Source organism: Apium graveolens, chromosome 9, assembly GCF_009905375.1.
Source record: "Apium graveolens cultivar Ventura chromosome 9, ASM990537v1, whole genome shotgun sequence".
Classification (NCBI taxonomy): Eukaryota; Viridiplantae; Streptophyta; class Magnoliopsida; order Apiales; family Apiaceae; genus Apium; species Apium graveolens.
This window is the reverse complement of record NC_133655.1, coordinates 35,607,067-35,622,413: the sequence shown is the minus strand read 5'-3', so window position 1 is coordinate 35,622,413 and position 15,347 is coordinate 35,607,067. Positions and strand designations below refer to the sequence as shown.

Below are 15,347 nucleotides of genomic sequence, written 5' to 3'. Positions count from 1 at the left end.
ATATCTTATACTACTTGCGAACGCGTATACTTGCGTGAATATTAGCGCGTGTTTTCGCCCTAACAAGTTTTTGGCGCCGCTGCCGGGGACTCGGTGTTAATTTTTAGTTTATGTGCTTGTCATCAGTGGTCGTTAAAGTTCACTGACTCGGATTCTTTTACTTTCACGGTTTATTTGTTTGTGTTTCAGGTACTCATTACAATGGGAGATCCAGCAGCACGAACGAAAGCCTTGATGGATTTTTCTCAACCCAAGATCAATGACATTCAATCTAGCATTGTCCGGCCAGCTATCACAGATAATACCTTTGAGATCAAGCCTGGCATAATTCAATGGGTACAGACTTCAGTCCAGTTTGGGGGTTCTCCAACGGAAGATCCCAATACACACATTAGGGATTTCATTGAAATATGCGACACCTTCAAGTTCAACGGTGTTTCTGAAGATGCTGTGAAGCTGAGACTGTTCCCATTCTCTCTGAAGGACAAGGCTAAGAGCTGGTTACACTCTCTACCAGCTGGTTCGATTACTACTTGGGAAGATCTTGCTCAGAAGTTTCTTACTAAATTTTTCCCTATGGCGAAGACAGCTGCACTCAGGAATGCTATTACTCAATTTGCGCAGCAAACGGGAGAATCACTAAGTGAAGCTTGGGAGCGCTACAAGGAGATGCTTAGAAAGTGTCCTCATCATGGAATTCCTGATTGGATGATCATCACTTGTTTTTACAATGGGTTGGGAGCACAGTCCAGACCCATGATCGATGCAGCATCAGGCGGAGCATTATGGGCAAAGAGCTATAAGGAAGCTTATGATCTAATTGAACTGATGGCTGCTAATGAATATCAGTATCCAACCCAGAGATATCCACAGGGCAAGGTAGCAGGAGTTCTTGAGGTGGATACAGCTACGGCTATCACTGCTCAACTAAAGGCGTTGTCTATGAAGATCGATTCTCTGGCTAACTATGGTGTTAAGCAGATAACCAGTGTTTATGAGCTGTGTGCAGGTCCGCATGCGACAGAGCAATGCGCTATATCTAGTGACTCAGCTCAGTTTATGAGCAACTTTCAGAGATCGCAACAGCCAGTTCTTGCCACTTATTATCCTGACAACTGGAATCATCCTAACTTCAGCTGGAGCAACAATCAGAATGTGATGCAACAGCCATTCCAGCAGTTTGCAAATAAGCTATTTAACCCTCCTAGTTTTCAGCAACAATTTACACCAAGACAACAACTCCAACTTCAACAACAAACTAATGATGCAAGTCTATCTTCGAATGAAAAATCTGAATTGGAGGATTTGAGGCTTATGTGCAAAAACCAGGCTCTTATATGCCAAAGCCAGGCTGTTTCTATCCAGAATCTGGAGAACCAAATAGGGCAAATTGCTAATACCTTATTGAATCGACCACCAGGAACGGTTCCTAGTGATACAGAAACAAATCTAGGCAAGAGGGAAGTTGAAGAACAGGTGAACGCCATCACCTTAAGGTCTGGAAAGGTTGCAAGCCCCCATGTTCAGCAAGACGAAGAGCCTGAAAAGTCTCAAGTTCCAGAATCTGAAGTTTTGGCTGAAGAAGATGTGCAGAAGGAAGTAGAGGTGGAACCAAGGAAGACTACTGTGGAACACACTCCTCCTGAGAGTAATACAGGGGAGAAACAGATCTATCCTCCACCTCCTTTTCCTAAGAGGCTGCAGAAGAAAAAGCTGGATAAGCAGTTTGAGAAGTTTCTGGAGGTGTTCAAGAAACTTCATATCAACATACCTTTCGCTAAAGCTCTTGAGCAGATGCCTAGCTATGCGAGGTTTATGAAAGGTATTCTCTCTCGGAAAGTGAAGCTCGATGACTTAGAGACCGTTGCTCTAACGGAGGAATGCAGTGTTGTGCTGCAACAGAAGTTGCCTCCGAAGCTTAAAGATCCTGGAAGCTTCACTATTCCTTGCACCATCGGAAACTTGTCGTTCGACAAGTGTTTATGTGATTTAGGAGCTAGCATCAATCTGATGCCCTTATCTATCTTCAAGAAGCTTGGTCTGCCTGAGCCGAAACCAACATACATGTCATTGCAACTAGCTGACCGTTCCATCGCTTATCCACGAGGTATAGTGGAGGATGTCTTGGTCAAGGTGGATAAACTCTTCTTCCCTGCTGACTTTGTAATTCTTGATTTCGAGGAAGATAAGAAGATTCCCATTATCTTGGGAAGACCATTCTTGGCTACAGGCCGAACTATGATCGATGTGCAAAAAGGAGAGCTTACGATGAAGGTTCATGATCAGAAGGTCACTTTCAATGTGTTCAAGGAAATAAAATTACCCACAACTAAAGAGGAGTGCTTTAAAGTAGAGCAAATTCAGGTTTTGAATGCACCTCTGTGGAAGAGGAAGTTGGATGTGCCATTCGATTCTCTTGGGTTAGCAGAGCTGAAAATTTCTCAGGATCGTATCGAGTCGTCTATTGAAGATGCTCCTACACTTGAGCTCAACCCACTACCAAATCACTTGAGTTATTCATTCTTAGGTGCACCCTCTGACAAGGGGTTGGGATATATCTTTGATGATGTAGAGGGTAGCCGAACGGATCCTCCAGTGCCTATAGAGGGTTCTTCTCATGTGCAGCAGGTAGTTGATAGGACTGGTGTTGGTGACGAGCAGTACAGGCGAGTAATTAGGCGTATGGAGGCCATGCACGACATTCACCGTCATCTTGCTGAAGATTTGACACATGCTTTCGGTACTATTTTCCGAGACACTAGTGGCGAGGTTGATTGGCCACCTGATCCTCCACCCGAAGAGGGTGATCTTTCCGACGACTAGGTATGCCTGAAATCCTTATTATTACCTTCAATGAGGACATTGAAAATTTTAAGTTTGGGGGTGATAATGTAAGGATTAGTAGTGTGTGTCCATATAGATTCATATAGATTCATGTTGCATGTTTAGTTGTAGTTCATTCATATTTTTGTATGATTGTTCATTTAGGACATATTTGTTTGTTTTTATGCAATTTCATATAGTTGCATTTGCATGCATATTTAGCATGATCCCTTAAGATGAACTATGATATTGGATAAGTTGATGTTGATTTGAGTGTGGTGATGAGGAATAGAGGGATGTTTAAGTCCTAATGAATTGATTTGCATGCCAGAAACAAATATTTTCACAAAGTCTTATAGGGTTGCTTTTGATCTAGATCATGATCATACTTGTTTGTTGTTGAGATTTAATCACTTGGTTATATTTAGAATTTGTGATATTCTCGTAATGACGTAAAAATACTGATTTTTTTATCTGGAGAAAAACTTGGATTTCATTGCTAGTTGTTGTAAGGCTAGGTGTCAAATGGCTAGTAGCCGGCTCATATTTTTATGAGTAGTCTAGGGTTGAATGAGATGGAGCGAAACGCACTCATTCAGAAATTATTGAAAAAAAAAGAAAAAAAGAAAAAAAAGAAAAAAAAAGAAAGAAAAAAAGTATGTGTTTATGCATAATTGATCAAGAGTGAGCTCTTTAATACTCGAGTTATTAAGTTCTAGGGGACTTTGTGCCTAGTGTCCTAAGGCTTTTATAGTCTGGGATCCGCTAACCTAACGCTCGCTACATGGGTATTATTGTATAAGTCTTTTGGGACCTCATTCATTGCACGATCAAATAAGCATCTTTGTTATGTGTTCAATAATAGTGTGAATCCTTGTATAACTCTAGTAGAAAGGAGGTGTTGTGAGTCATAATGCGTTTATTGTCTATTCTGTTTATAAACTTTTGATTGTTTCGATGATAGATAAGTTATGGTTATTGATCTAGTATCGAGAGTATATCTGTTAAGCATCCACACATGCACGTTTCTGGTTTGTGAGTTGGTTTGTGGGATTTATTTGAACTCTGTTTCAAGTCATTTCATTCTTAGAGGCATTGGCTTATTCATTTGGTTATGGTTATTCTGAGGGGATCGATTGCATTATCATTTAGTTGCATTCACGTAGTTGCATTCATGCATTAGGTTTATTTTGTAGTTTTGAGTCTGTTTATGCTTGAGGACAAACATCGATTCAAGTTTGGGGGTGTGATAAGTGGATTTTATATCCACTTGGAATGCTTTATTACAAGCTTAAATTGGTGTTTTGGACTCAAGTTGTTGGTATTTTGATGTATTTTTGTGTTAATGCATTTCAGGTATCAATTAAATGAAGAAAAGAGCTTTTAAAGGAAATATGATTAAAAGTGATCAGAATTGGAAGCCAAGGCCATTGTCAAGTTGTAGAGAATCTCAATAGCTTCGCGTGGGCAGTTGAATCGCCTAATTCTGACGAGTAGAACTCAAGTTATGGCCAAAACAAGATTCATCAGAATATTTTTCCCAGTCAGTAGCTGAGCGCCCGCTCAGCAGAGCTGAGCGCCCGCTCAGAGAGCTGAGCGGCCGCTCAGGAGGCGGCTGGTCGCTGATTTCGCTGAAAAAGCCTTTTTTGAGTAGAATTTGACGATTTTAAGGGTCCAGGTCCACTAGGGGCGTATATATACTTAAAAAAAAGGGTTTTCATCATCCGGGAAGATTGGGATACCAAGGAGAAGGCCTAGAAGCACAGAATAACTCCGAAAAAGAAGATCTTATTTTCAACTTGTGATTCTTTGAATTAGTTGTAACTTTGGATGCTCGTTTTCATTCTTGTTGAACCTAGATCTCGTTTATTCGTACTTTGATTATTATTTAGTTTATTAAGACCTTGTTTATACCATGCTTTCATTGGAACCCATGGTGACGATGAGTTCGATTATGGGCTAATCGTTGTCATGGGATTCTAGCAGATTTACTTATGGATTTCAATAGTTAATTGTTTCGATATCTTGGTGTGTGGTGATTGATTGATATCCTAGTATGGTTGTGCTTATTCGTCTTATGTGCGTAGCTAACATATAAGATAGCGTGTTAATCTCTATTGAAGCGACAGTGAATATAGAGGTTTAGAACTTGCCATGCTAGCATAGGTTCATGTATGTGTATGCATGATTCGTAGGTAACTCTAACCATTTTACTTGCCCTATGTAATCAAGATAGATAACTTGTTCTTAAACCGTTATGTTGTCAAATTCTATAGACATATAGGGTCTCAATATAATTGGTGCCTATTCAGCTTCTATCTCTTTTATGGATGTCTGGTAGAATGGTACTCGTGCAACGAAAGTTGGCGTTTATCAGTTTCGTGTTATCTGATTAGTGTCCTCACCATCACATGCTAAGGTTAAGAACAATAAGGCTATTGAATGAAGTATTTAATGAAGTTAGGATCCCATGTTTGTCATATATAGTAATTCAACCTCAATTCTCTTAGTTAATGTTATTTAATATAATCTCTTAGTTTAATAAAAACCCAATTTGTTATTTGTCTTAGCATTGAGCGATAACCATACATTGTTGCATAGGTGCATAAATTGAACTTAACCTAAACCAGTCTCTGTGGGAACGAATCTGATTTATATCTTATACTACTTGCGAACGCGTATACTTGCGTGAATATTAGCGCGTGTTTTCGCCCTAACACTCAGCTTATTGAGATGATAGGGCAAGTAGTGGCTCAGGCTGTACAGCAGGCTTTGGCAAACCAAGAAAATCAGAATGGCGAGGGAAATCAGAATGGCAAGGGAAATCAGAATGGACAAGGAAATCAGAATGGCAATGGGAATCAGAATCAGAACGGTCAGGGCCATCAGTTGGAGCCGTTTGTATGGTTGGAGAGGTTTGTGAAGCAGAAACCAGACTCTTTTAGTACAGCACCAACTCCTATTGATGCTGAAAATTGGATTGGTCATCTCGAAAAGATTTTTGATGCACTGGGTTGTGATGAGATTCAGAAGGTCAGGTTAGCTGTATATAAGTTGGAGGGGGATGCTCAGAGATGGTGGAGAGGAGTGAAAGCTACTAAGGGGGACCAGTATGCAGAGGCTTTAGAATGGCAAGGATTCAAGGAAGTATTCTATGAGCAGTACTTCTCTAATGCTGATAGGGTGGCTTATTTAAGGGAGTTTCATTCTATTGTGCGGCACCATGATGAGAGCATTACAGATTATATGGCGAGGTTCATAAGGTTGGCTAGATTTGTTGGGACAGTTGCAGGGACTGCTGCATAGGAGGCTGATAAATTTAAATGGGGGTTGAAGTCTTATCTGAGGGGTTCCATAATTTCCTTTAAATTTGATAATTTGGCAGAGGTGGCTGTTGCAGCAAAGGACGTTGAGAAGGAGCACATAGATTTCAGGACTTCTAGGTCTAACAGTGGGAGTAAGAGGACTAGGGATGATCAGGGTTTTGTACAGGGTATACAGTGGTATGAAGGTCAGAGTGGTCAGCAGGGACAGTGGCGCGGACAGAACCAGAATAGGGGTGGTCAGTCATTCCACGGCCGAAATCAGTATGTTTGTCAAAATCAGAATCAGCAGTTTCAGCGACAGAAGCAACCTAGGCAGTGGCAGAATCGTCAGCAGAGGCAGAGCCGTTACTCAGTGTATGGGGGAAACCCCAATATGATTCCAGTGGCTCCTTGTGCTACATGTGGTGGACATCATCCAGGTAGAGCTTGTTACAGACAGACCGGGGCTTGTTTCTTATGTGGTAGCATGTCCCATAGGGCAAAGGATTGTACAGTGTCACGCAAAACTGGTGGAGGAGGAGCTGACGATGGTAGTGGCAGTCAGCATAATCCTACAGTCTGAGTATTTGTATTGACCTCAAATCAGGCAGCAGCTAATTCAGGTACCGTTTCAGGAACACATCTTGTTGGTAGACGTGATCCTTATGTGTTATTTGATACTGGTTCGACCCATTCTGTTATGTCTTTATCGTTTGTTCGTCATCTTGGCGTTGCACCTTCATTATTATATCCTCATATGTCTATTGCTACCCCGATGGGGAATTCTGTTATTATATCTGATATATATCCAGAGTGTCTGATAGTTGTTGGAGATAGAAATTATAAGGTTAACTTGCTTCCGATGGAGATGCATGACTTTGATGTTATTTTGGGTATGGATTGGTTGAGTGAACATCGTGCCACAATTGATTGTCAAGGAAAAAGGGTGATCTTTGGGGATGCAGATAAACCAGAATTCGTATACCAAGGGTCTCAACCGAAGGGGGATGTTAAGTTAATTTCTGCTCTAAAGGCGAGTAAATTGTTGTCTAAGGGTTGTGATGGCTACCTTGCTTTCGTGAAGGATACATCGAAGGATGAACCTCGCATTGAGGATTATCCAGTGGTGAGGGACTATGAAGATGTGTTCCCCGATGAGCTACCAGGTTTGCCACCACATAGAGAGGTGGAGTTTACTATTGAACTAGTTCCAGGTGCTGAGCCTATTTCTAAGGCGCCTTACCGGATGGCACCAGTTGAGTTGCAGGAATTGAAGGAGCAGTTGCAAGAGTTGTTAAATAGGGGATTTCTCAGGCCAATTGTGTCTCCGTGGGGAGCTCCTGTATTGTTTGTGAAGAAGAAGGATGGTTGCATGAGATTGTGCATTGACTATAGGGAGTTGAATAAGGTGACTATCAGAAACAGGTATCCTTTGCCACACATTGATGACTTATTTGATCAGTTATAAGGGGCGAAGTACTTTTCGAAGATAGATTTGATATCTGGTTACCATCAATTACGAGTTAGGGAGGAAGACATTCTGAAGACTGTATTTCGTACTCGTTATGGTCATTATGAGTTTCTCGTGATGTCCTTTGGGTTGACGAATGTACCGGCGGTATTTATAGATTTGATAAATCAGGTCTTTCATGATTATCTGGATAAATTCGTGGTGGTCTTCATTGATGATATCTTGATATACTCTAGGAGCAGAGAGGAGCATGAGGAGCATTTACGTACTGTACTTGAAATTTTGAGGGAGAAGAAGTTGTTTGCGAAATTTTCCAAGTGTGAATTCTGGTTGGAGGAAGTGGCATTCTTGGGGCATATTGTGTCTGGTAGGGACATTGAGTTGGATCCTGCGAAAGTCGAGGCTATTACTAATTGGCCCAGACCTAGCAATGTGACGGAGTTGAGGAGTTTCTTGGGATTGACAGGTCACTACATGCGTTTTGTGGAAGGTTTCTCTTCCATAGCTTTGCATTTGACTCAGCTAATGAGGAAGGGCATTAAGTTTGAGTGGAATTATGATCGTGAGAAGAGCTTTCAAGAGTTGAAGAAGAGGTTGGTGTCTGCTCCAATAATTGTGTTGCCATCAGAAAGTGGAGGTTTTCAGGTTTATAGTGATGCTTCTAAGAGAGGATTGGGGTTTGTTCTTATGCAACATGGGAACGTGATTTCGTACGCCTCTAGGCAACTTAAACCTTATGAGGTGAACTATCCTACCCATGACTTGGAGTTAGCGGCTATCATATTTTCTTTGAAGATCTGGAGACACTATCTTTATGGAGAGACTTGTGACATCTTTACTGGTCACAAGAGTCTCATATACAGCTTTACTCAGAAGGAGCTTAATATGAGGCAGCGGAGGTGGCTTGAACTTCTTAAGAATTATGATGCAAATATTCAGTACCATCCAGGGAAGGCGAATGTAGTAGTGTATGCTCTTAGTAGGAAGAACTTGGGGAGTGTTGCATCTCTCATTACTCAGCCGAACCTTATTTCAGATTTGGAGCGATTGGGTGTTGAAATGTATGTCAGAGGGTCAGGAGGTAGTATTGCAAGTTTGAAAGTGGAACCAAATCTTATTTCAAGGGCTAAGGAAGCTCAGAAGAGTGATACAGGTTTGCAAGGTATTAGATATGAGATGGCAGGTGGAAAGCAAACACATTTTTATGTTGATGAGGAAGGTGTCATATGGTTGGGTGGAAAATTATGTGTTCCTGCAGACACGATAATTCGCGAGGAAATTTTAAAAGAGGCTCATAGTTCTTCATTCTTTATCCATCCAGGTTCCACCAAGATGTATAGGAATTTGAAGAAGCACTTTTGGTGGAGTGGAATGAAGGGAGATATAGCAGAATTTGTGAGAAAATGTCTTACATGTCAACAAGTGAAGATAGACCATCAGAGGCCTAGTGGATTGTTGCAGCAGTTAGATATTCCAGTTTGAAAGTGAGAAAACATTATTATGGATTTTGTGACTCATTTGCCGAGGACTTTCAAGAAGAACGATGTCATATGGGTGGTGGTTGATAGACTTACTAAGTCCGCTCACTTTTTACCTATTAGAGAGACTACTCCTGTTCATGAGTTGGCAGAGATTTTTCAGCGTGATATTGTTAGACTTCATGGTGTTCCTGTGTCGATAGTTTCTGACAGAGATACGAGATTTACATCACATTTTTGGAAAGGATTCCAGCAAGCTTGGGGTACGAGGCTTAATTTTAGTACAGCTTATCATCCACAGACCGATGGACAGTCAGAGCGGACGATCCAGATATTGAAGGATATGTTGAGAGCATATGCTTTGGAGTGGACAGGTGATTGGGATAAATATTTGTATCTTGTTGAGTTTGCGTACAATAATAGTTGACACGCGAGTATTGGTATGCCACCATTTGAGGCTTTGTATGGTTGGAGGTGTTGGGCACCATCTTGTTGGGATGAGGTTGGTGAGAGAGTTATTGAAGGGCCGAAGTTGGTTAGGATCACAAATGAGAAGGTAGAGAAAGTTAAAAGAAAGTTTGAAGGAAGCTCGATCTCGTCAAAAGAGTTACGCGGATCAACATCGGAAGTTTGGTGGATTTAAGCCAGGTGATCATGTGTTCTTGAAAGTGTCGCCTTGTAAGGTTGTTAAGCGTTTTTGTATGAAGGGAAAGCTTAGTCCGAGATATATTGGACCTTTTGATGTTATGGAGAAAGTTGGGGAAATATCTTATAGAGTTGCGTTGCCACCACAACTATCTCATGTGCATAATGTGTTTCATGTGTCTGTTTTGAGGGGCTATAAATATCATCCATTACACATTGTTCAGTATCCGTTACATAAGATTAGAGATGATCTTTCTTGTGAGGAAGATGTCGAGGCTATCTTAGCTCGAGAGGGGCGAGTTTTGAGGAAGAATACCATTCCATTTGTGAAAATTTTATGGAAAAATCATTCCGAGAGAAAGGCTACTTGAGAATTAGAATAATCTATTCGTGAGAAATATCCACATTTATTCGATTCAGGTACGAGTATTTAGTTTAGTTTGATTCCGAGGACGGAATCCTTTTTAAGGGGTATATATGTAATACTCGTGAATTTTATTTTATTTAATAATAATAATAAGATTTAGATTAGAATTAAAATAAGTGCTTTTAATATTAGCTAATTAGAAAAGAACAAGGACTCGTATTAGATATTTGGTTGATTATTAAAGTTTCAATTTTAAAAGTTGTAGGACATTTGGTGTGCTATAAATTAACTTACACTGTTATTATTGAGTACATAAGTCTATTAATAAAATCCTAAATTAATATAAGGCTGCGCATAGAGAAATAAGACGAAACAGAGAAGGGTCAATTGAAATAGAGAGGAGTGGGATTGTCCGACTTTAGCCTGCTCAGTAATCGTAAAAGAAGGTATTATTTATTATATGGTCCTTTTTTTCATACTTATTCTTATACAAAGATTTATATGTATAAGCCTAGTTAAGTTAATAATTGAATATTAGTTTAATATAGTTTGCTTATATCATGTATATTATATCTATCCTCTGGTTAGTTTTATTTTTTGATTTCAGATTGTGAACTATATACGAAGCCATGATTACGGGTCATGTTTATCATATATAATATTATGTTTATAAGTATCGTTCTTATTGTGATTAATAATTTTTATTGTTATAATATATTTCATGAGTTCATTAATTTATTTAGAAATTGTTACTTGTAATTATATAATAGAGATGATGTTCTATATTTACCAATTTTATTATTAATTATAATAACTTTCTTTTAGATACTATTCATTGATTTTATGTGTATTAATTATCTCTTAGACTTGTTAATCCTCGTATGTGTTAATATGTTAATATGCATGTGTACATGTTTATTAGTACTAATATATTTCGAGGTGATCTAAGTTTCCCTGTACTAGAATTAAGTTTATTAGATTAGATAAATGTAATGATAAATGTGTACAAATATGAGTTAACAAGTAATGTTGTTTGTATAATATTTTAATATTATTAAAGTCAGGTTGCATGCATCTAACTTAGTAGTACAAATCTTGTTAACTAGTGTTGGTAACTTTTTGTAATACATGTGATTTCAAGTTCCTGGAAAGGCTGTACATCCAAGCTATTATGTAATATTTATGTTGCATAGAAAGAGTCTGGCCTCCGGTCTTGTTCCTCTTGCCTACAGATTAATTGGTCATTATATTAACTAGTTGAATATGTTACTGATAATAAAATCAAGAGAATCAGATTATAAAATTTTAATTGAAAAAGAAATTTGCCGATTAAAGAAATATATAAATAATTTTAATAATAAATTATAATTTTGTAATTAGGTAAGGAGCCTAGAGTTTATAGGATCGTTTGCGGATTTTGTGAGTGTTAGAGTTTGCAATATTTAAGGTACGGATTTTGTCCCCTTTTTATTCAATACTCCTCTTTTTAGAAATTAAATATCTCTGATTTGTTGAGTTTCGTATTTATTCGCTCTGTCAATATTGTTTAGATATTTTGGCTTTCGAAAATTATTTTAAAAATTGATTTATGACACCCTCTGTTTTGGAGACCTCAATTATTTGTCTCAGGTGATTTTTAAATTTTGCGAGAAATATTATTTTTCGTTTGGACCCTTAGTGTGATTTAGGGTATACCGAGTTAACCAGCTGTAGGGGTACTACAACCATGTCATTGCGGCACCAGTGACATGACACTCTCGTGACAGTGTGATTGGTCACGACGTATCCTTCTGTTAGCTCTTGGGAGGAGTTTTTGAGCATTTGATATTTATTCAGGATACATGGGTGCACCCAGAGTTTGATTTGTGATTTGATTTATGGTGACGTTGTATATGCCGTACACGTTATCCATTCTGTTGCACGCATTAGGTACCTTATGATGTGTGTATATGTATCTGTTCTGATCTCGGTATGAAATATCCTAACCCCTCGTTGCTTCAGCCTTATTTTTAAAATTGTTGTTTTATTATAAAGTGCAGATTATTTATTTCTGATCTCTTTGTTTTATAAACTGTATTCCAAATCCGTATTGGGCGTTTGGCTCATGCCGTATTCTTTTTCAGACAGGTGCTTGGGGGATCTGGGATTATGTTATGGAGAGCTACCCCATTTCGTTGATTAGGATTCTTGACTTTATCATTATCGAGATTTAATTATTTAGAGATTCAACATTTATATATTTGTTTTAGACAGTTTGGAGATTTAATATTATTTTTAAAGATTCTTAGACTATTTAATTATTGTTTAGAAATATATTAATACTCGGTTTGCAGGTTTATGGATTTTAAATAATATCTCCTTTTATTATAAAAAGGGGGTGTTACAAGTTTGATATATCAGTTCCAATAATTTGCTTTATACTTATGCCTTATTATTAAAATAGTAATATATTTAAATTAAAATTGGAGGGAAGAGTAAAGATAAGAGGAGAGAGATGTGTAAAAAAAGAGGGAAACAAATTATATATTGGTAGAAATGAAATAAGACATTTATTGTGGTGCCCTAAAAATAAGGCACTTAAAAGATTTCCTAACATTTTAAGGCATATTTATGACACAGTTGGAGCTCTAATTTTTATCAATTACCTTAAATTGATTTAGGACAAGTTTTACGCCTTGACTCGCTCTTAACTTATTTTTCAGTGAGTGGTTTTACGTCACGGGCAGAAACGTGTCAGAATATATAAGAGTAAATTTAATTTCTTTAATGGTCAAGAGTAACTCCGGTAACTTTCCTGAATAATACTCTCTATATCCCTAAAAACGTTTCATATTTGTGTTGAACACGCTTGTCAATGCACACTTTTGATTCTTAATATCTTTAATTTCATATTAGTTTTTAAATATAAAAATTTCATTATATTAAAGTACTCATAAATACGAATTCAACAAGATCACTCATGAGTATATTTGATCTTATAAATTAGAGTAAATTAATAGTTAATCACATACGATGAATATTTCCAAAAGTCAAAATAAGAAACTTATTACGGAACAGAGGGAGTAGTATTCTATTGGAGGTCGAGCAACCGAATTTCGAGCAGGTCGTGATTCGAGCCGGTCATGATTCGACCGAAGATTATTTGAATTGATCCTACTCGTTTAACTGATTAAGTTTAAAAAAATTTCCGAACTCGACTTAGGCTATGTTTGAGATTGCTTTTAAAAATTGTTGTGATGTTAAAAAAGGCGGAAAAAATGATGTTGAAAAAATCAGATACTGTTTGATAATATTTTTAATTTGTATATGTTTTGATATAAAAAATTATAAAAAAATAATGCTTTTAATGAGGTTTGATGGTGAAATCAGCATATGTTTTCCGCAAAATCTGAAAAGGTGTTTTTTGAAAAGCATGAGAGATCTTATTTTTTCAAACAACTTTTACGTCAAAAACACTTTTCAGAAAAACAAGTTTTTAATTTTACCAAACATTTTTTTAGCTGTTTTCCAGCGAAAAGTTGTTGTTGCAGACATCAATAGCAATACCAAACTTACCCTTATTTAATTTACGAGTCAAGTTGAGCCGACAAGTTTAGCTAAACGAGCTTGTTTTAACAAGTCAACTCAACTCATGTAACTTTATACTTAATTGAGCTTAAACCTCCAATGAAACTTACTTCATTTAATTTAACGAGTAAAGTCGAAACGACTCATTTAATTAAAGTGAAAAAATTTCTGACCGAACTCAACTCACTAAATAAATTGAGCCCAATTAAACGATTTCGAAAAGGCGGCCATCGAATACTATAACTTACTTCTTTATAAATAAATTGACTCTTGGTTGTTCTCGAGATATAGATAATCAAACAATGTTTCTATTACTTCTTCCTCATACAGTTTTTATTGTTAATAGTTCATTTTTAATTATTAATATAGCATATACAACATAGAGAAAAAAAAAATTCAAAATAAGATTATAATTTATAAGTTAAAGAAATATTTTTAAAAAGAGGGAGATATCTTTACGAATAGGTACCCTATGATGTATGTGTATGTATCTGTTCTGATCTCGGTATGAAATATACTAACCCCTCGTTGCCTTAGCCTTACTTATTTTTAAAATTTTTGTTTTATTATAAAGTGCAGATTATTTATTTATGATCTCTTTGGTTTTATAAACTGTATTCCAAATCCGTACTAGGAGTTTAGCTCATGCCGTATTCTTTTTCTGGCAGGTGCTTAGGGGGATCTGGGATTATGTTATGGAGAGCTACCCCATTTCGTTGATTAGGATTTATGACTTTATCATTATCGAGATTTAATTATTTAGAGATTCGATATTTATATATTTGTTTTAGACAGTTTGGAGATTTAATATTATTTTTAAAGATTTTTAGACTATTTAATTATTGTTTAGAAATATATTAGTGCTCTGTTTGCAGGTTTATGGATTTTAAATAATATCTCATTTTATTATAAAAAGGGGGTGTTACAAAGATGGCATCAGAGCTTATGTTCTTTCTTGTAGAAAATCTACTTAGGTTGTCCTGTGAGTTTGGGTAGACGATAGGATGGGTATTCTATTTAATTTCGTTTCATTCTGCTCTTTATCATTTCATTCTGATTCATCATTTTGGAATCTATTTGTAACTGCTTCGTCATATTTATTCTCATAATCTTCATTCATTCGCTATCTTATATTGTAGATGCTACCTAGACGTGATCCTTTTTCACATTGACCCCGCTCAGTGATAAGTGGATTTTATATCCACTTGGAATGCTTTATTACAAGTTTAAATTGGTGTTTTGGACTCAAGTTGTTGGTATTTTGATGTGTTTTTGTGTTAATGCATTTCAGGTATCAGTTAAATGAAGAAAAGAGCTTTTAAAGGAAATATGATTAAAAGTGATCAGAATTGGAAGCCAAGGCCATTGTCAAGTTGTAGAGAATCTCAATAGCTTCGCGTGGGCAGTTGAATCGCCTAATTCTGACGAGTAGAACTCAAGTTATGGCCAAAACAAGATTCATCAGAATATTTTTCCCAGTCAGAAGCTGAGCGCCCGCTCAGCAGAGCTGAGCGCCCGCTCAGAGAGCTGAGCGCCCGCTCAGGAGGCGGTTGGTCGCTGATTTCGCTGAAAAAGCCTTTTTTGAGTAGAATTTGACGATTTTAAGGGTCCAGGTCCACTAGGGGCGTATATATACTTAAAAAAAAGGGCTTTCATCATCCGGGAAGATTGGGATACCAAGGAGAAGGCCT

General features: G+C 37.4%; 1 protein-coding gene and 1 non-coding gene across 2 annotated transcripts; one reads left to right on the top strand and one right to left on the bottom strand.

The window, feature by feature from the left end:
* Positions 1-591: 591 nt before the first annotated feature.
* Positions 592-698, bottom strand: LOC141688466 (small nucleolar RNA R71). Its single transcript, XR_012561908.1, has one exon. It is a non-coding gene; the product is annotated as a small nucleolar RNA R71 (small nucleolar RNA).
* Positions 699-5,556: 4,858 nt separating this feature from the next.
* On the top strand, positions 5,557-9,504 carry LOC141685206 (uncharacterized). The gene is made up of 6 exons (XM_074490323.1): positions 5,557-6,072; positions 6,160-6,627; positions 6,736-7,470; positions 7,936-8,366; positions 8,670-8,933; positions 9,201-9,504. The coding sequence occupies exons 1-6, from the start codon at positions 5,557-5,559 to the stop codon at positions 9,502-9,504; spliced, it is 2,718 nt and encodes a 905-aa protein (XP_074346424.1).
* Positions 9,505-15,347: the final 5,843 nt, after the last annotated feature.

What these genes read in the sequence shown, in the direction of transcription:
- LOC141685206 (XM_074490323.1), top strand. Translation starts at nt 5,557, where the DNA reads ATGATAGGGCAAGTAGTGGCTCAGGCTGTACAGCAGGCTTTGGCAAAC. An exon ending in AGAGCATTACAGATTATATG is followed by an intron (nt 6,073 to 6,159) that starts GCGAGGTTCATA and finishes TGGGGGTTGAAG; the next exon opens with TCTTATCTGAGGGGTTCCAT. An exon ending in CATCCAGGTTCCACCAAGAT is followed by an intron (nt 8,934 to 9,200) that starts GTATAGGAATTT and finishes TTTACCTATTAG; the next exon opens with AGAGACTACTCCTGTTCATG.